The following is a 20,464-nucleotide window of genomic DNA, read 5'->3' on the forward strand; positions in this document are numbered from 1 at the left end:
TCCATTGAACAATATAGTGAGGAAGAAATACTTTTTTGTATTATAGCTCAATGAAAAGGAGAAATACAACCCTAGGCTTGATGTTGCAAACCTCCTTCCAATAGTCTCCAATCCTCCCTAAAGTGACAAGCTTCCAACCTTAATTCAACAACATAAGTTTTCATTCCAAAAGTATCTCTTTACCCTATGGTCTATGTTAAATTTATAGGCCAAGAGGAGGAGATTTGAGATCCTCTTCTCAAGGGATCATATCCATAAAGAGATGGATTAGGGTTCCACAAAGAGAGGGAGTTTGATTCATGAACCAGGGGATGAGGCCCAATTATGTAAGGGCTTGAGGTCTTTTGGTTAAGAAATATTCCTCCAAAAAGGATTCTAGAATTTGCTTTTTATTTTTACCCATGTTAAGAGATTTGCGTAGTTTTTAGTTGAAGAAAGAGCACACGATTGGGCAGGCTACAATGGTCAAAATTGTGCTTGCACATGCAATGGCTAGGGAAACTACTCAAGTTCTTGAACATAGTTTTTAGAGAAATGTAATCCAGGATCCTTGTTGTCTTTGGGATTGCTTTTCTTCCAACATTGTAGATGAATTCTTGGAACACTTCATCGGATAGTGAGAGATCCAGATTAACAGTCATTTTCCTAATGGTGACAAAATGATGTGTAACAATCATGCAACAAATAACCACTAGCCTCCCTAAAGGATCACTTGAGCAACAAGATGTCTGCAAGGGTTGTACCTTAGTGAAGTATGTAAAATCCAGATTCCATGATCGTGACAACAAAGCAAATGCAGTCTTGGAGAGAGTCCACTTTGATGTTTGTGGACCCTTCTCGACAACCACCACTACCATACATAAGCACTATGTCATTTTTGTTGATGATTTTTCAAGAAAGTGTTAGATCTTCTTCATGTGGAAGAGAGATGAGACATTCTCAAAATTTGTAGAATTCAAGGCACTAGTTGAGAAAGAAATCAGCAAGAAGGTGAAGGCTCTCAGGAGTGATAATGGAGGTGAGTATGTTTCAAATGACTTCAAGGACTTTTGTGCCAAAGAAGGAATTCAAAGAGAACTGACAGCTCCCCACAACCCACAACATAATGGGGTAGTTGAGAGGAAGAACCAAAGCACTGTAGGAGCTATGATACATGACCAAGGCCTGCTACTCCATTTGTGGGTAGAGGCATGTAATACAAAAATATACTTATAGAACTGGAGCCCTCATCAGATTATTGGTATGATTACAACAGAGGAGGATTTCTTAGGGAGAAAGTCAGATGTGTCTCATTTAATAATTTTTGGAGCCTCTATTTACTACCATGACTCCAAAGATTCAAGGAAGAAACTTGAGCCGACAACAAAGTTGGGATTTTTTGTGGGTTACATCAAAACTCCATACAACTACCGAGTGTACTTACCTTCGCTAAGAATGCTAGTTTTGCAAAGGGATGTAAATTTTGATGAGCAGAAAGAAATGAGATGCTCTTTTGAGAGGGCGCTGCAAATCCCACAAGAAGAGGAGCTTTTAGCTCCAAAGGAGGAGCCTAAGGAAGTTTTGGAGCAGCCCCAAATGGAGGAGTAGAGAGGACGAAAATTGGAGACATCCACTCAAGCAGAACCATCCAAAGAAGGTAGAAAAAGAACTAGGGAAGCTGATAGATTGGTGCAAGATGCAAGGGAGAATATGGGAGCTCCTTCAAATTTGAGCAGGCAAAGGAGGTCACTTGAGAGGTACATTGGCTACATGGATCTAATGACTGATCTTGTAGAGACTAAGCCATCCTATTTTGATGAAGAAGTTGAGCAACTAGTTTGGGTTGATGTAATGGTGGAAGAATATGAATCCATCATGAAGAAAAATGTTTGGGAAATGGTCCCAAGACTGACAGATAAATCATTTGTGGGTTCAATATGGATCTTCAACGTTAAGCATGCAGTAGATGGCATTGTAGAGAAGTATAAGGCCATATTTGTGGCTAAAGGATTCTATCAAGTTGAGGGAATTGGCTATGAGGAAACCTTTGCTCCCGTAGCAGGGTATTCATCCATTAGATAAATTCTTGCACTGGCTACACATATGGGGTGGTAGATCCACCATATGGATGTAAAAAAAAAAAAAATCAATGGTGTTATTGAGGAGGAAGTGTACATAGAGAAACCATAAGGATTTGAGACATTTGATCAGGAGTTTCATGTGTATAGACTCAAGCGAGGATTGTACGGTCTCAAACAAGCAACTTGAGCTTGGTACACTCAAATTGATAGTTATCCCACTCGATTGGGCTTCACCAAAGTGAAGCAGATGCAACCTCTATCATATTTTGGTAGAAGGTAAATTTCTTATCATTGTTTTATACATTTATGATTTAATATTGATAAGTGATGAGAATTTGATCAACTCTTGCAAGGAGGACCTTGCAAGGGAATTTGAGATGAAAGACATGGGTCTCATTCACTACTTCCTTGGGCTAGAAGTATGGCAAGGTGATGGGGAATTGTTTTTGTCTCAAGGAATGTTTGCCATCAAGATATTGCAAATATTTCACATGGAGAGTTGTAAGCCCTTGGAGACACCTCTAGAGACTAATTGGAGGAAGGAGAAGGCCACTTCAAGTGAAGAGGTTGATTCTACCATTTACCGAAAACTAGTGAGTTCACTGATGTATATTGTGAACACACGACTAAATATGTGTCATGCAGTCAACCAACTGAGTCAAGCTATGGATAGGTCGACCAAATTTATTGGAAGGAAGCTAAGCATGTTTTATGGTACCTTAGAGGCACTACCCAATATCGATTATGTTACAAATGGACAAAGAAGTGAAGTTGTGTGGCTTCACAAATACAGATTTGGCAGGGAGTCCATCCGATTGAAAGAGTACATTAGGTGGAATTTTTAGTGTTGGTTCCGCAATAATTTCCTAGTACAACAAGAAGCAGAGTTTTGTGGTGCTCAACTTGGTAGAAGATGAATACATGATTACAAGTCAAGCAATGTTTGAGGCAATCTAGATGAGAAAGATAATTGTGGGATATTTTGGTCAGGAGATAGATCCAATTGTGATCTATTGTGATAATCAGAGTTGCATTAAGCTCTTTGAGAATCCGATATTTCACAATCGATGCAAGCATATAAAAATATGGTATCATCACATACAAGACTATCTGCAGAGGAGGATAATGTTGCTATAATACATTCCAATAGAGGAATAAGATGTTGACATCATGATCAAGGCTTTGTCAAGAGGGAAGTTCAAATTCCATAGGTGCATGATAGGGGTGGTTGAAAATCCCTTTCTTGCTAAGAGGGAATGTTGAGAAGTGCAGCAAGAAAGGCCTAATTTGATTTAGCCTTGGTCAAATTGAGTAAATTCGAAATTTCCACATTAGCAGACAAATTGGAGGAGTTAACTAAGGTGTCATGGCTCTTGTCACTTAGTTAGCTCAGTAAATTCGAGTTAGAGGGCTTGGAGTTTAGTTATGCATGTGTGATTTCTAATTTGTAGTAATCTAGTTCATTTATTTCCAGTTGTAGTAAGTTAAACTAGTTCAAATTATTGATAGAACTAATTGGAGGTAAGTTGTGCAATGGGACAACAATCTAACTTAGAGATCATCTAGTTAACTAATCAATCAACCAAAAATAGCTCATGCATGCAAAGAATTTGAATTTCTTAGCTATGGTGGAGATTCCAAGGCAGTGTAACATCAGTTGTAGACTAGTTTTGAGTGTACAGGTGTTGCATGCAATCAATGATCAATCCTTGGGAATTGCGAAATCAATTTGGAGGAAATTCCTAAAGAATAGGGGCCAATTTCCTCAGGAATTGTACAAGGAAATAGGAGCTTAGGTGGAGGCATAAATTGACTAAGTCTGGGTCAAAGCTTTTCATTGAGAAGAGAGAATATTTATTCACTTGCAGGTTGAGCTTAGAGCGAGCAAACAATTGTAATACATTCTCTATTCATCTGACTAATGTAAGAAAGCTTAAGAGTTTTTTACCAGTTGGTTTCCCCTAGATAAATTTGTGTACTTGTGTATGTGATTGATGCATGTTTGCGAATGTTGTTCTAAATTGTGAACTAATTTCCGCATAGCAGTAGAGTATAATTGTGTCTCTTGATTTGGATTAAATTTCTTAAGAAGTTGCAATTCTATCACCATATATCTACAACAAGGCTAAGAGTTTGTCCCACAGATAAGGCCGAAGTTATATTCCTCAAGAACGAGCTTTATTCTAGGAGAAATTGAGGTCTGCAATCAGGGTACCAAAGGTATGAAATTACAAAGTTGCAGGGGTCTGAAATCACAGAGTTGTAGGGGTCCGAAATCACAGAGTTGCAGGGGTATGAAATCATAGAGTTGCAAGGGTTTGAAATCATAGAGCCTAGGCCTATATAGGTGATATGGGGTTTAGATCTATCTAAGCCTTATATTTGAGCTCAAAGGGATGAAATATAAAGTAAAAGTCACGCAGAAACATATAAAAAATACCATCCACAAAAGTATAACCAAAAATAAAAACAAATGCTCCTTTGTCTTGCCTCCTTGAATAACTCCATCGTTCACGAGATGTGAACTTATACACTTCCTCACTTTAGATTTGATTTCTTCCTTATATGCTTGACCAAGTTAACAGATGAAATGGAGAAACCAAAACTTCTATTTGTACTTGTTTGACCCTATCTTAAATGCATGTGTCTCTTGGGGAGTTTGACATGACTGCATCTTGAAGCCGACCTATGTTTAGTTTTCTAAGTTTCTTTTTGGTTTGATTGCAAGGGTAATTCCTCTAGTTTGATGCTTCTTTCCTTTATTCAAGCTATAAGCGATGTGTCATTTTAGCAATTTGAAGCATTGTCAGGAGTCCTGCTGGTGATAAGTTGCTACAAATCATTATAATTCTTTTCTGGGTATTTTGGATGTAGTTGTGTAACATATCATGATAAGTCAGTTAACAACCAAGGAGAAAAGTTTCTCAAAATTAGGATAGAAAAATTCATGCATTCAAAGGAAATGTGTTTTTCTTGTTTTTTCTAATTTTATCAGATCATATAGTGACACACATTTCATGTGCAATATAAGTTAGACAACTTAGCAAGTGGGAGAATTCTAGTGCTATATCAAGAACAAAGTTTAGATTTTCCATCCAAATATGTTGGGCTACTAAGCATAACTGGAAGAAACAATTATTCTCTACTTGACCCTTTAGTTGCATTTCATCCTCTTCAGGGATCAACTTTCATTTTTAATAAAATTCTACACATGAAGATATAGTGTTGACTTAAGCTGGATCTTGTAGACCTTCATCTAACATGATTCCTTCATTCAAATCAAAGTCATTCTTTTTTGGTACTTCAATATCATTAGATGATGCAACCATGAACCTCTCAAGTCTAGATCAATGACAAACCCAATCCTTTCTTCCCTTTCTTTGACATCAATCAAAAACCACTCAACACCTACCTTTATTTGGGAAAATGTTATCTTTTTCTTTTATCCTATATTTTGAACACTAAAATAGACTTCTAAATGTTGCAACCATTGATTCATATTAATGCCACAAATCTCACCTTGATAGGATTTGATGTTCACTTTCACTTACACTTTGAACATATATTAGGAAGAGTTGATGTCAAAACTTGTTCTCTCTTTCTCTTGCTCCTTTTATAACTCATTTTCTTGTTCTTCTTTGTATCTAGATTTCTTGTTCGAGCCATATTTTGAATTAAAAGTAGTAAAGTATTTGTAATGTCCAAAGTTTCTCTCTAGAGTTTCCATGAGAATCACCATGTTGCAAAAGATGTTAGAAACTTGTTCTTCTAGCTTTGAAAGCCTCTCTCCTTGGATTTTTAGTGTACTCATCCACCATGTTCAGGGTTTTGAGACTTCTTTATTTAATCCAATTTCCAAATATTGAAATTTCCCACAAACAACACCAAATAAAATTTCTTTTATACTAATATTATATGTAAGCTATCATGGATATTCCACTAAAATACCAATACATATGTTGCAAGTTTTTGGAAACTTTTTGTTATGAAACATTTTACTTAAGATAAATATTTAATATTACAAGCTTAGGACTCAAAATACTAAGTAAGATGAGACTAAAATAAAACTAGTTAAAATAAATACTACACCATCCACACAATGAACATGAAAGATGTTTATAGAAAGCCAATATGGGAAACCACAACTAGAAGGTGATGACTAGAACTTGCTCTTTTATTCTCAAATATGAAATACAAGTACAAAGAAAGGTGAATTCACTATGGAGTCTGAATTAACAATATGTCCTATATGGTATTTCTACTGCAATACCCACTCTCTTTCTTTTCTCAACAATGGAATAGTAATCAATAAAGCAAGAATGAAATCCATTCCATTCCTAGTGGCCCAAACTTTAACATGCTCTAATATTTGTCTCAAGTCAGCATTAATTTTTTTGCATGCCTCAACTCCAAATCAGGGTTAGGGTTTTGGACCCTCTAGAATCTTCTTGAAATTCCACACATGATTAGCTCCACATGTTTGTGTATTGGGAGTTGATTTAGAATCCATTTGTTACCATGGTGGTCAAAATCATATGTCAACTTGTTGGAGGCATAACTTCCTCGTATGAACTTCAATTAAGGTGATCTTTATTTCATTAAAAATTTATTTGTTGATAAGCTATGAATTATGGCCAATAAATTTTGACAGCAATAATTGTTTAAAGCCCCACACAATCTCCAAAAGTTTTAGGACCCCAAATTACCTGAAAAGGAATTGCCCCTAAAATGGGCCCTACAAGCCAATAGTTCAAAATTTATCACTGAAAATGTACTTAAACAAATGATAAATTATATAGCAATTTATTTCAGATAACTAGTCTCTCTATAAAGATGAAGGTAATGAAACCCTTTGTGGATGGATATTCTAGAAATAGGCAATCAATCAAGATGGAAAAGAAACACATAATGGAGGAAATAAGGGATCGATTGTCTCTAATTTCTCTCTCTCTTTTGGATTCAACCACATAGATATCCAAAATGGTATATTTTTCCTCTTCAACTGCATGTATATTTCCATCTATTTATGGGTTGCGAGAGGTCATTCACTTGTCACCAACCACCAATGAATTCCCATTAAGAGTTCAACGGGAAGCCATGAGATTAAATTACTTAAATAGATGGTGCATTTAGTTGAATGGTGGTGTCAATATGTCTTGTAGGTGGCATGCCACCACCCTACCATGCAACCTTTGTCCTCATGCATTTATGCACCATGAGAAACTTGCTTTTTTATTTTTATGGGGTCATGCATTTATCAAGGTTTTTACAATGGATCATGCAAGTATTAGGGGATATCTGATGTGGTGTGTGGGAATGGTCCTTTTATGATTGGACCTTACTTGCTAGATGATAAGTAACTCATAGGACTTGCAACTAACTATGCTATGTGAATTATATGATGATTCATAATATTTATAGTGTAGCTTACTTGAATGTCACAGTGCACAAAATTAAGGTGATAATAAAGCATTATCTCGTTGCTTATATTGCAACATATTTGATCCCTTACTTCAATACAACTTGAGTTGCATAACTAATCTATATCTTAAATATTGAAGAATAATATGTGATTAAGTTCTTGATCTTGGCCTTGACCTTGTTCATCTCATAAATAATAAAACATTAAAGTTATTCATGCAAGTAGAATCTATAATTCAAATCAACCACTTTTAATATTTTGTTGGCAACTACCTTTTCTCTTTATGATCCAAATGGAGGAAGATAACATGGAAAAGATAATGTAGAAAATGGTTTGAAAATTGAAATATAGAATAAGAAAGGTTCCAACTAAATTAAAAAAAAAAAAAAAAACATTGAGAAGTGATGCATACAAATGCTACACAAAGGGAATAAAATACCACTAATAATAATAATAATACACATGTGAACATAATAATAAAAAAATCTAAGTTATTCATGCAAGTAGAATCCAAATGTAAATTAAATATCCTTAATATTTTGTTGACAACTACCTTTTCTCTTGACAAGTCAAAAAGGAGGAAGATAACATGCAATTGATAACGCGGAAAATGGTTTGAAAAGTAGGATATAAAATAAGAAAGGCCCCAACTAGATCTAAAAACATTGAGAAATCATGCACACAAATGCTACATAAAGGGAAAATGGAAAAAACAAGATAAAAGAAAACAACAATACTACATACATAAGGAGGTGGTGAAGTGCAAAATTACTTAAAACTTCACATCCTATGGCATGAAAAATAAGTAATAACACAGCTAAGAATTAGCTCACACATGGTGAGATCTGAAACAAGAAGACATGAGTCACCAAGGCAGTTACAGGAGGAAAGACTAGAACAAGCATCTTGACACAAGGAGGTAGAAACTACACAACACTTTCTCCTACACTATGCAATATACTCTTAAATTAAGGAGAGGTTGAATTCTCATATAAAGATAAGTTATCAACATTACAAGAGGATCCAATGAGAAGTACAACAAGGTTGGCCAAGAAAATGGTGCATGCAATAGATAAATTCTTGAGAGAAGAGTCAGTAGGCCACCTAACCCATGTTGTCAAGCAAAAAAGACCAAAAAAGATGATATCTAATTAAGTAAACCACATTAGTGATTTTAATCTAAACATTGCACCACTAACTCTAGCTATCATAATTTCTTATTTTACTATGTTGGAAAATAGTGCATGTAATGTAAACTTTTTGTCCCATATGGTCGGTCATTCATTGTCATGGATGATTTAATAAAACATGTATATTCATCTTCTTGAAAACCAAAAAAAACACCTTTCGGATTTTTTTAATAACACTTATACGAAAAGCACCTTCTTAAATGTGGAAATTTGTTTCTATAAAATTGATATATCTAATCATATGTGAAACAATCCTTTACTTAAAATATTATGTTAGGGATATCTATTCCACCTAACTTGTTTAAAACTTGCACTTGATTCTAACTGAATAAAATAACTTACCTATCAAAAAAGTCCTTACCAATAACCCACTCCTGGTTATTAATCTAGTCCAAATTTTAAATTCAATCCCCAACTCTGAATAAACTTGACCCAAATAATATACCAAAATTCCCCACTTTTGTCTCAACATTCTTAGATTCCATAGGGTTTTGGGTGCCTATCTTGACCCTAGCCACCGAGAAAGCTTTAGATTCATTTTCACAATATTTCCACCACCTAAATAAGAGGCCCACGCAACTTTGGACTTTTCACTTACCCATTACCAATACTTGTTAGACATTCATGCACGGAACCCATAAGAGGCCAAGGTCACGAGACCTACATGATAGTTTTCAAATTGACAATGCTATACACGTTTTATATACCTTTTGACCTCGACACACCTTTTTCCAACGTCTTGCATTAAAATTTCTAACTTGGATAATTTCTCTAATGAGAGATTAGAGCTTATCATATTAATGTAATTATTGGGGTTTTATGTCAACTGAAAATTTTTATCATTAATATGGTAATATCTCATTTCAATTAAGGTTAGAATTTTACAAAATTATTCTCAAAATTATTATTAAAAAAATTAATTATTTTTTAATGATGAGATAATTTAACTTTTAATATATATTTTTAAAATTTCGGAAAAAAAAATAAATATATATATATATATAAACCTTGCGTTGACATAAATTGAACATCTATTACATATTTTTTTCATCACATATCTATTTTTCATATTATTAAATTTAAAATGTCATTATAAACCTTGTATTAACATAGATGCAATGTCTATTCTGTATTTTTCTTCTTCATCAAACACATCTATTTTTGTATTACTAATTTCAATTCATGTTTTTTTTCAAGCTTTGCTCTAATGTAAACAAATATTACCACCCTATCAAATGTAACAAAATTGCATACTTTTCTCATACTACTAAATTTAAAACGTCATTATAAATCTTGTGTTAACATAGATGCAATGTCTCTTTTATAATTTTTCTTCAATGAACAAGTCCATTTTTTTGTTACTAAATTTATTTCATATTTTTCTTCATGCTTCACTCTAATATGAATTTCCACTCTATTAAATGTAGCAACATTGTAAACTTTTCTACATAGGTTTATATTGATTTGTGCTTTAAACTTAATAGCAATGTAGAGTCTTTTGCATTTTTTTGTGCTAGTTTGATGTTTCTACCACACTTTTTGATTTTGTAGTCTTATATTTAGAAACTTTGCATGCTCTTGAGGCCTCTGTCACATTTTCTTGATAATGTCATGGTTCACATGTAGTAAGGGCTCAATGTAATCAACATTGGCTATGCTTTCTATGCCATCTCCACACTTTTTGATTTTGCAATGCTATATTTGTAGACTTTACATGCTCTTGAATTCTCTGTTGCATTTTCTTGATAATGTCATAGGTTCACATGTAGTAAGCACACATATAATTAACATTGGTTATGCTTTCCAATCCATCTCATTTATTTGATAAATAGAAGGCATCAATTAGTTGTTCACTTGTTGCAACAATAATAATTAACGAAAAAATTTGGTAAGATGAAAGTGTTTTGTAGTTGTATTTTTTCTTTACTACAATTTTGGTTTTAAGGTATTGTTGAAGGATAGTTTTTAAAATAAAACACAATATGATGGAAAATATAAAAACTCGAAACTTTCAAAAAAGTTAAATTGATATTTAATAGTGCAAGACAAATTCCAATACAATCTCAATCACTATATTGAAACATTAAAAACTCTTCAACAAAGCACCAACTCTTATAATGTGTTGCTTTCGAGATTATCACATAAAATATAAAAATTGAGTAAAAATGTCCTAAAAATAAAAATAATAAGATAACAAGAATGAATAGGATAATAGATCAACCATTTTATCTTTTCAATTTTGCATATATGTTTAAAAATTTTAAATTAAAAAACATATTTAATAAAACAATAAATTTCAAAATATAAAAACATTTAATAAAACAATAAATTTCAAATATTTTGTACTAGTTTAATGTTTCTACCACACTTCACTTTTGGTTTTGCAACCCTATAGTTGAAAACTTTGCATGCTCTTAGGCCATTGTCGCATTAATGTCATAGATTCACATGTAATAAGGGCTCAATGTAATCGACACTAATTATGCTTTCAAGCCATCTCATTTATATGATAGATACAAGATATTGTTTCATTGTTCACTTATTGTAATAATAATAATTAAGGAATAAATTGACAAGGTGTAAATGTTTTATAATTGTATTGTTTCTTACAATTTTGGTCTCATGATCATTGTTAAAGAATATTTTTTAAAACAAAGCAAAATATGGAGAAAAATATGGAAACTTGAAACTTTCAAAAATATTAATTTGATATTTATATTATTGATAATGTTAAAGGTTCACATGTAATAAGGGCTAAATATAATCAACATTTGTTATACTTTCCAAGATATCTCATTTATTTGATAAATACAAGGTATTGATTAGTCGTTTACTTGTTGCAACAATATTAATTAATGAAAAAGTTGATAAGATGTAAGTGTTTTGTAATTGAATTGTTTCTATACTACAATTTTGTTTTTAAGGTTATTGTTGAAAGATGCTTTTTAAATAAAACACAATATGATAGATAATATAAAAACCCTAAATTTAAAAAAAAAATTACTTAATATTTAGGATTTTACTTGACATTTAGGAGTGCAAAACAATTCCAATACAAACTCAACTACTATATTGAAACATTAAAGACCCTTGAACAAAGCACCAACTCTTAAAATGTGTTTATTTTGAGATTCTTACATAAAATATAAAGATTGATTTTAAATGTCCTAAAAATACAAAGAATAAAATAACAATTCAACAATTTTATTTTTTCAATTATATATATATATATATATATATATAATAAAATAATAAATTTCAAATATTTTGTACTAGTATGATATTTCTACCGCACTTTACTTTTTGGTTTTGCAAGCCTATAGCTGAAAACTTTTGCATGCTTTTGAGGAGTCTGTGTCATTTTCTTGATAATGCTATAGGTTCACATGTAATAAGGGCTCAAGGCAATCAACATTGGTTATGCTTTTCAAGCCATCTCATTTATTTGATAGAATATAATATATAGTGTAGTTGTTTACTTATTGTAATAATAATTAAGGAGGATGTTGATAAGAATTAATAATAATTAAGGAAGATTTTGATAAGATGTAAATGTTTTGTAATTGTATTGTTTCTTATAATTTTAGTTCCAAAATCATTATTAAAGATATTTTTTTAAAACAAATCACAACACTTGTGAAAAATATACAAACTTGAAACTTGCAAAAATATTAACTTGATATTTAAACAATTGATAATGTGAGAGGTTTACATGTAATACAGGTTCAATATAATCAACATTGGTTATACTTTTCAAGTCATTTCATTTATTTGATAAATACAATGTATTGATTCGTAGTTTACTTGTTGCAACAATAATTATTAACAAAAAAAAGTTGGTAAGATGTAAGTGTTTTGCAGTTGTAGTGTTTTTTAGTAGGAGAATGATACTTTTTAAAACAAAACACAATAAGATGAAAAATATAGAAACTGGGAAATTTCAAAATATTTTCTTGATATCTACGAGAGTGCATGACAAATCACATGACAATCTCAAACAAAAACTTTTAAAATATTTTCTTGATATTTACAAAAGCGCAAGACAAATCACAAGACAATCTCTACCAAAAACTCGAAACTTTCAAAATATTTTCGAATCACAAAACAATCTCAACCAAAACCTCGAAACTTTCAAAATATTTTCTTGATGTCTCCCGGAGTGCACGGCAAATCACAAAGACAATCTCAACCAAAAACTCGAAACTTTCAAAATATTTTCTTGATATTTACGAGAGTGCAGGACAAATCACAAGACAATCTCAACCAGACCTCGAAACTTTCAAAATATTTACAATCTCAACCAAAAACTCGAAACTTTCAAAATATTTTCTTAATATCTACGAGAGTGCAGGACAAATCACAAGACAATCTCAACCAAACCTCGAAACTTTCAAAATATTTTCTTGATGTCTACCGAGTGTACGACAAATCACAAGACAATCTCGACCAAAAACTCGAAACTTTCAAAATATTTTCTTGATGTCTACCGAATTGGACAAATCACAAGACAATCTCAACAAAACCTCGAAACTTTCAAAATATTTTCTTGATATCTACCGAGTGCAGGGCAAATCACAAAACAATCTCAACCAAAAACTTGAAAATTTCAAAATATTTTCTTGATGTCTACCGGAGTGGACAAATCACAAGACAATCTCAACCAAAATCTCAAAACTTTCAAAATATTTTCTTGATGTCTGCAGGAGTGCAAAAAAAGTTAGAAGACAATCTCAACCAAAAAAATCGAAACTTTTAAAATATTTTATTAATGTCTACTAGAATGCAGACAAATCACAAAACAATCTCAACCAAAAAATCAAAATTTTCAAAATATTTTATTAATGTCTACTAGAATCCAGACAAATCACAAGACAATGTCAGCAAAAAAATAGAAACTTTCAAAATATTTTCTTGATATCTACCAGTGCAAAACAAATCCCAAGACAATCTCAACAAAGAAATCGAAACTTTCAAAATATTTTCTTGATATCTACGAGTGCAAGACAAATCTCAACTACTATATTTTGGTATTAAAGACTCTTCAATAGAGCGGCAAATCTTAAATTAAATACTATATTCGGGTATTAAAGACTCTTCAATAGAGTGGCAAATCTTAGATTGTGTTGCTTTCTAGATTCCCACATAAAATATGAAGACTAAATCAAAATGTACTTAGAAACAAAAAGATAGATAACACGTCAACAATATTATCCTTTCAATTTTACATATTATTTTACAGAAAAATAATTGAAAATACATTTAATAAAATGATAAAATTTCATCAACAATTTTATTTTTTTCAATTTTACATATTTTTTACAAAAAATTAATAAGAAAAATATATATAATAAAATAATAAAATTTCAAATATTAAAATAAGATAAAAGGTGAACAATTTTATCTTTTTAATTTTGCATATCATTTAAAAAAATTAAAAAATATATTTAATAAAACGATAAATTTCAAATATTTTGATTAAATATAATAATAATTAACCAAAAAGTTTGTAAGATGTAAGTGTTTGTAGTTGTATTGTTTCTCTACTGCAATTTTGACTTGAAAGTTACTGTTGAAGGGTACTTTTTAAAACACAACACAATACTATCCCAAGACAATCTCAACGACTATATTCAGTATTAAAGACCCTGCAATAAAGCACCAACTCTTAAATCATGGTGCTTTCTCTATTCCCACATAAAATATAAAGACTATATTCACATATTAAAGACTCTGCAATAGAGCACCAACTCTTAAATCATGATGCTTTCTAGATTCCCAGATAAAATATAAAAACTATATTCACATATTAAAGATCCTGCAATAAAACACCAACTCTTAAATCATGGTGCTTTAGAGATCCCCACATAAAATATGAAAACTAAATCAAAATGTATTTAAAAAAAACACTCACAATTTTATCCCTTTCAATTTTATATATTTTTTTATAAAATTTAAATTAAAAAAATACATTTAAATAAAATAATAAAATTGCATTAATAATTTTATCCTTTTCAATTTTCTATATTTAAAAAAAATAAAAAATATTTAATAAAATTCAAATATTAGAATAAGATAACACGTCAACCATTTTATCTTTTTAATTTTACATATCAATTTAAACCATAAATAAAAATATATATTTAATAAAACAATAAATTTCAAATAATTTAATTAAATAATAGTTGATTTATTTATATGATTAAAATTAAATAATTTTAAAACTTAAGAAAATTAAAATCATTAGATTTGACCCCTTATCCTCCGAAATTACCGTGATGGTAATTGTAAGAAATGTGTGTCATCTAACACGCTCAACCACAACCGAATGGGACAAATTTTCACCCGTTTGACTAGGTGCACCGACACATCCCTTAATCCTTACACCAGTGTGGAAATTTCCGCCCCTCAACATAGAAAATAAGCAACTGCGGGGCCCACAGAGGTTTGTCATTTATCTAACCTCAACGACGCTGACACGTGTGATCCACAATGTCCGTTGGATCCCGTACACTTTCGTAATGATCCATCTTTTGGAAGAAGGGTCCGAGGAGGTTCTAGAAGGGACATACGAGATTCAAGAAGGTATCCTTCTTTCCGACGGCCGCTTTCTTTTACGTAAAGGTCTGCAGCGGAACCCCGGATTTCTTTCCGGCATTCTTCTTCTTTTCCTAAATTCCAGCTTTTCCTATATAAGGACCCCAAGAAAGGTTCGAGAAGTTCCTGTGTTTGAACATTCTGGTGTACTCCGAAGAAGCGAATTTAGTGCCAAAAAAGACTCTGCGCGGAGGTAAGTTTGGCCGTTTCTTGAGACTGTTTGACGCTTTCAAAGCTAGGACTGGCGCATAAAGAGCAAGTATTCGAGATTTTAGCGGCTCTTTCTCGCGTTTAGACGGTTAGAACTTGTTGCATTTGGAGAAATTGGAAATCGAAATTTTTAAAAGGATTTATGGTTAGGAGTTATTGCCTCTTGCGCACGTCCTCTGCTCTGTTCGAATTTGTTTTCTGTCGAATTTTAGGCGTTAAAAGGATTTATGGTTCGGAGTTATTACCTGTTATGCACGTCCTCTGCTCTGTTTTAATTTGTTTTCTCTGAATGTTTAGGCCTTTGAAAGTTTCTGGCGTTTCTCGAGCTTTCCGCCAGTGCCTTTCTTGTGCCTTATTTTGGAGGATTGTGCCAGTTTAGAGACCAGATTTGACAAATTCGTGTGAATAAGTCGTCCTCGAGATAAATTTTACGTAATTCAGACCTTCTGTCGGTTATTCGAGGGGGATTTCGTCGGATTGACCCGAAAATTTTGTAAAGTCAAATTGAGAAGGGCTCTGTTTTAGGCACAGGTTTTCCTTTTCTGTCTTCCTGTGTTTTGAAGCGATGTTGCTGGTGCTGTTCCGTAATATTTAACGATAATATGTCCTGCTCCTCTGTTGGCGATTCCTGAGGCTTGAAATCGAGCTCTCGGGCTGTGCCATGGCTCATTCGGCGAAACAAAACAATGATGGAACGCCGGTCACAGTAGAGTCTCACCGATCTGTGCCGGCTCCGTTTCTCATTAAGACATATCAGCTGGTGGATGATTCGAACACGGATGATATAATTTCATGGAATGAAGCGGGTACAACGTTTATTGTTTGGCGGCCTGCAGAATTCGCGAGAGATTTATTGCCGAATTACTTCAAGCACAACAATTTCTCAAGTTTTGTTCGCCAACTAAATACATATGTAAGTATTTTGCATTTAAATAAGTTTATTCATGTTAAGAGTATCAAGCACAACAATTTCTCAAGTTTTGTTCACCAACTAAATACATATGTAAGTATTTTGCATTTAAATAGTTTATTCATGTTAAGAGTATCATTTTGACAGAGCAAGCTAAATATGAAACGTATTTCGATTTGTGCAATTTGTTACACCTTTCTTTTTCGAAGTTTTAAGCATCCGCGAAGGATTCTGAGGTATTTGCCAAAGGGTTTCTTTCGATAATTTTTTGTTGATTTAAGCAACTATTTTGTCTGCCATCGCTTTTTCTTTTTCTGTCCGTCTTCTTAAAACCCTATCCTACTCGCTTATCTATCTTTTAGGATTTATGAAGACACATAAGTTTATTTCGCTTAAGAACTCTGTAATGGTTTTTGGTTTGTTGAGTTTCGATAATGTTTTTACAGAGCTCTTAATAGCTACTCTTTATATATTCTTATTTTTGCAGAATACTTATAATATGCTTGGCTAGTCCCTGCCTGTAAAGAGTTATATATGTGTGCGCCTGCCACAAGACAACTCTTAACATAGAGTAGCTACTAAGATATTATAACCAGAGCTCTTTCCTATATAAGAGAGTTGCCTTGTCTATATAATATACTTGTGGCTAATCGCCTTAACGAGTTGTGTATAGATGAGACATAAGACAACCCTTAACAGGGATTAGCCATTCAGATATTATAACAAGAGTTGTCTTTTCTATGGCTCATACCTGTTTAGAGTATATATTAATATAAAAGATAGTAGACAAATTTTAACAGGGATATTTGTTTTTTCCCTCATGTCTAAATAGTTCCGTTATGTAATGCTACATATTAACTTTATTATTTTGGTTTTTGGATTGATTTCATTATCATTATTTTCCAAGGATGTATATCTACATTCGCAATAAGACATTACGAAATTGTCGCCTGTAGTGTATTGCTTTTTATCCATTGGTGGCAACGAAACGCCGAACCTTAATTTGATTAATCAAAATAAGGGCTGCTTCCGACCTTCTTATCAGTTAAGTCACAAGATCGTAAAAGAAACAGTCAAACGCTATAGATTTTAGTTATAGTTTTGTGTTTTTAACTTAACAAAGTGCTGCAGAAGAATGTTGTGGGAAAGTAACCTGGATCAGTCCTAAATTTATTTGAACCTACCGTCCTCTGTAAATGGCTTATACAATCTCAACTCTGAATTGAACCCTTAATACATGCCAAACATACATAATGCTGGTTAAGAGTCTCAGTCCATTCTAACGTGCAATCCCCGACTTGGACCCTTAAAACACATATTGTAATCAGACAGGCATTCTTTGCTTGAAATAAGATGCATAATATTGGTCAAGAGTCTCAATCTACTGTAACATACAACCCCAGACCAAACAACAAACCTATGATCCATCAGAGATGTTTCGTGCCCAAGGTTCTGACTTCTGCCTCCAATGATTTTGTAGATGTTTAAATTTCCATTTTAACTCTCAGCTATTTCTTTGAACTATGGATACTCTGAATTTGTTATTGTTGAGACTTTTGCATATTTCAAGTTACTACTTTTCTGTATATTTATGTACTACACTGTTGATAATTTTAATTTCTGGGTAATATGTATCATTAGAAGTATGAAAGAGCATCACAGGATGCTTCCTTACACTCAGGTGCCAAGGATGCTTCCTTACACTCAGGTGCCAATACCTGTCAAAAGGTGGGATGCGTTGCTGCACCGTATGACAAATGCCATATCTGGCCCTATTTAATGTCTGTGACAACACCACTATTTCATGGGGTGAAACATTCCATACACTTGGGAGGGAATTGAACCCTGCTGAAGGGGATATACTACCCACTCTGAATCTGTCAGTCAAGCTCCTCGTGGTCTATCATTTAGAAGTATGATTTTGTAGGTTCTGCACCTTTCTTCAAGCCTACAAATTTTATTTGAAATCCCAAACTTTTTGAAACCTACTGAACTTTTGGAAACTGATAACTATGATCTAAATGTTATTTTGCAAAAGATTATATAATTTTTAATATAATAGGTATATAAATTAACGAATACCACAATAAACAACATTTTTTGCTTGACATCCCCTACATAACAAGTTTTTGTAGTTTTTGGTTCAGAATTCAATTAATACTTGAAAATATTGCAATTCTTGTTAACTAGTGTGGAAAAAATTCCAAGAAGTAGATAATGTCCTCCATTTTTCTGACCTAATTTTTCCAAATTTTCTGATCTAGTTCCACTTTCTATCAATATTTTACAGAGCCATTCCAATTTTGTCCCAACCATGCTGAATCGAGATATTTTGAAACATTGTTGTTAGCTTTGATGTAATATAATCAAGATGTTGTTCTTTGCGATATTGATATGTTAGCACAACTGTTCTCGCTTTAGTTAATTTGTGGCCATGTTAAAGCTACAGCTTGTTTTTGTTCTATTTTTTGAACATTACACATTCATATAAAATCTGTTGTCTATTCCTGTAGCTGTTGTTAATAGACGAACCTTGTTCTATTTTTTAAACCTGTAGTTTAGCTGTTGTTAATAGATGAACCTGTAGTTTTAATGAAATTTTTGTTATGAATGTGTTTTAAAAGCAGGTTTCAAATGGCATGCTTTTGTGGTGTATATCACATATATTTATTTGTTGAATATCAGCAATTACAAAAGTATTATTGTGGAAACTTACAGTAACACTATGTTCCGTCATACAGGGCTTTCGGAAGATTGTACCAGACAGATGGGAGTTCTCAAATGAGTTTTTTCGCAAGGGGGAAAAGCAGCTACTTTCTGAAATACACAGAAGAAAAGGTCTAATACAACCTCCTCCACCACCTGAGAACAGATCTATTTCACCATCTAACTCTGGTGATGAGCAAACGTGGTCTTCCACCTCCTCTCCTAATTCTTCCACGGGGGTGGATGCTCTTAGCCATAAGAATGCAATTGAAGAAAATGAGAAACTGAAAAAGGAAAATCTGTTATTGGTATCTGAGCTGACACAAATGAAGAAGCTCCACAGCCAGCTTTTGCTCTTCTTATCCAGGCATGTAAATATCACATCAGCAGATCATGTTGCCAATTTTCTGTCCCAAAATGTTGGTCCTTCTGAAGGGTTGTCAATGTTGGCACGGTTAAAAGATTATTTGGAACAATATGGAGGAGAGGAGATTTCAAGAGATTTTCCTGGTAGCTCCTTGAGCTCGGGAGTTTCTGTGGCAAATGACGACCCTTTTGTTTCAAGCTCGGCAAAAGAAAGCATGGCCTCAAAGAGGCCACCTTTTGTAGATGGTGCATGTAGAGAAGTAGGTAGGAAAAGTTACATTTCTGTAAAGATAGAAGATGATGACGAGAAAGGAAACCCCAAGCTGTTTGGCGTACCTCTGCTTCCTAGCAAAAGACCCCTTCCAGGATCTAACGATAATGGGCAACCTGAACCGATGATTCGCAAAATTGGAAGGTGTGCCAACTGATTTCACTCCCACAAGGGAGGTTTTTTCTTTGTTTTGAACTACGCTCTCTGTTTTTCCTGTAGCCAAAATGGTTGCAGCTGAAGAAAATTACATCTCCGGTAAAATGCCTGCTGTAAGGACTTAAACCTATCGTTTTATATTTATATGGTGATCTTTACTATATGTTAAACGGTCAATCTATGTTGATCTTTTATATATATATATATATGTTTCTGGCCAATTTTTGTCAAGAATTCCAGGACATGAATGCTTCTTATGAGAGCATTGCGCTTCTTGTAACAGCTGTAAATTTTTTGAATTCTGAATCACCTCATGAAACAAATTGTGGTGAAATTAAACTATAGATGTGAAACATCATTTCATTTTATGTGGTATACATGCCAAAGTCTGACATGGGATTTGGAGATATAAAATTGAGGTTCTTCTTACCAGAGCTTGAATCACAAAAGCAGAATTCCAGATTGTAGAAGTTGAATATGGAATGTGAGTAAATTGATTGGATCGTTTTTCTGTTTTTCATGCATTTGTGTTCGGTTCTCTGCGCACTATTGTAGAATCCATAGGGAGCCATTTTCCTT

General features: G+C 33.0%; 1 protein-coding gene across 2 annotated transcripts; it reads left to right on the plus strand.

Moving 5' to 3' along the window:
- The first annotated feature begins 15,305 nt into the window (after window positions 1-15,305).
- Window positions 15,306-20,083, plus strand: LOC149255497 (heat shock factor protein HSF24-like). 2 transcript variants are annotated; one of them, XM_089460501.1, is made up of 3 exons: window positions 15,306-15,459; window positions 15,774-16,389; window positions 19,128-20,083. In XM_089460501.1, exons 2-3 carry the CDS (start codon window positions 16,138-16,140, stop codon window positions 19,884-19,886), a joined length of 1,011 nt encoding a protein of 336 aa, XP_089316627.1. In that variant the 5' UTR covers window positions 15,306-15,459; window positions 15,774-16,137; the 3' UTR covers window positions 19,887-20,083. The 2 variants fall into 2 exon arrangements, with proteins under 2 accessions (XP_089316627.1, XP_089316628.1); XM_089460502.1 differs by having other exon boundaries at window positions 15,317-15,564.
- The last annotated feature ends 381 nt before the right edge of the window (window positions 20,084-20,464 follow it).

Source organism: Pinus tabuliformis, chromosome 7 (assembly GCF_031772625.1).
Source record: "Pinus tabuliformis cultivar Carrire ecotype Pingquan chromosome 7, CPIR1, whole genome shotgun sequence".
Lineage (NCBI taxonomy): Eukaryota > Viridiplantae > Streptophyta > Pinopsida > Pinales > Pinaceae > Pinus > Pinus tabuliformis.

Excerpts from the sequence above, each read along its gene's own strand:
- LOC149255497 (XM_089460501.1), top strand. The coding sequence starts at position 16,138 with ATGGCTCATTCGGCGAAACAAAACAATGATGGAACGCCGGTCACAGTA. Across the intron at positions 16,390-19,127 it reads TTCGCCAACTAAATACATAT|GGCTTTCGGAAGATTGTACC; the intron begins GTAAGTATTTTG and ends TCCGTCATACAG.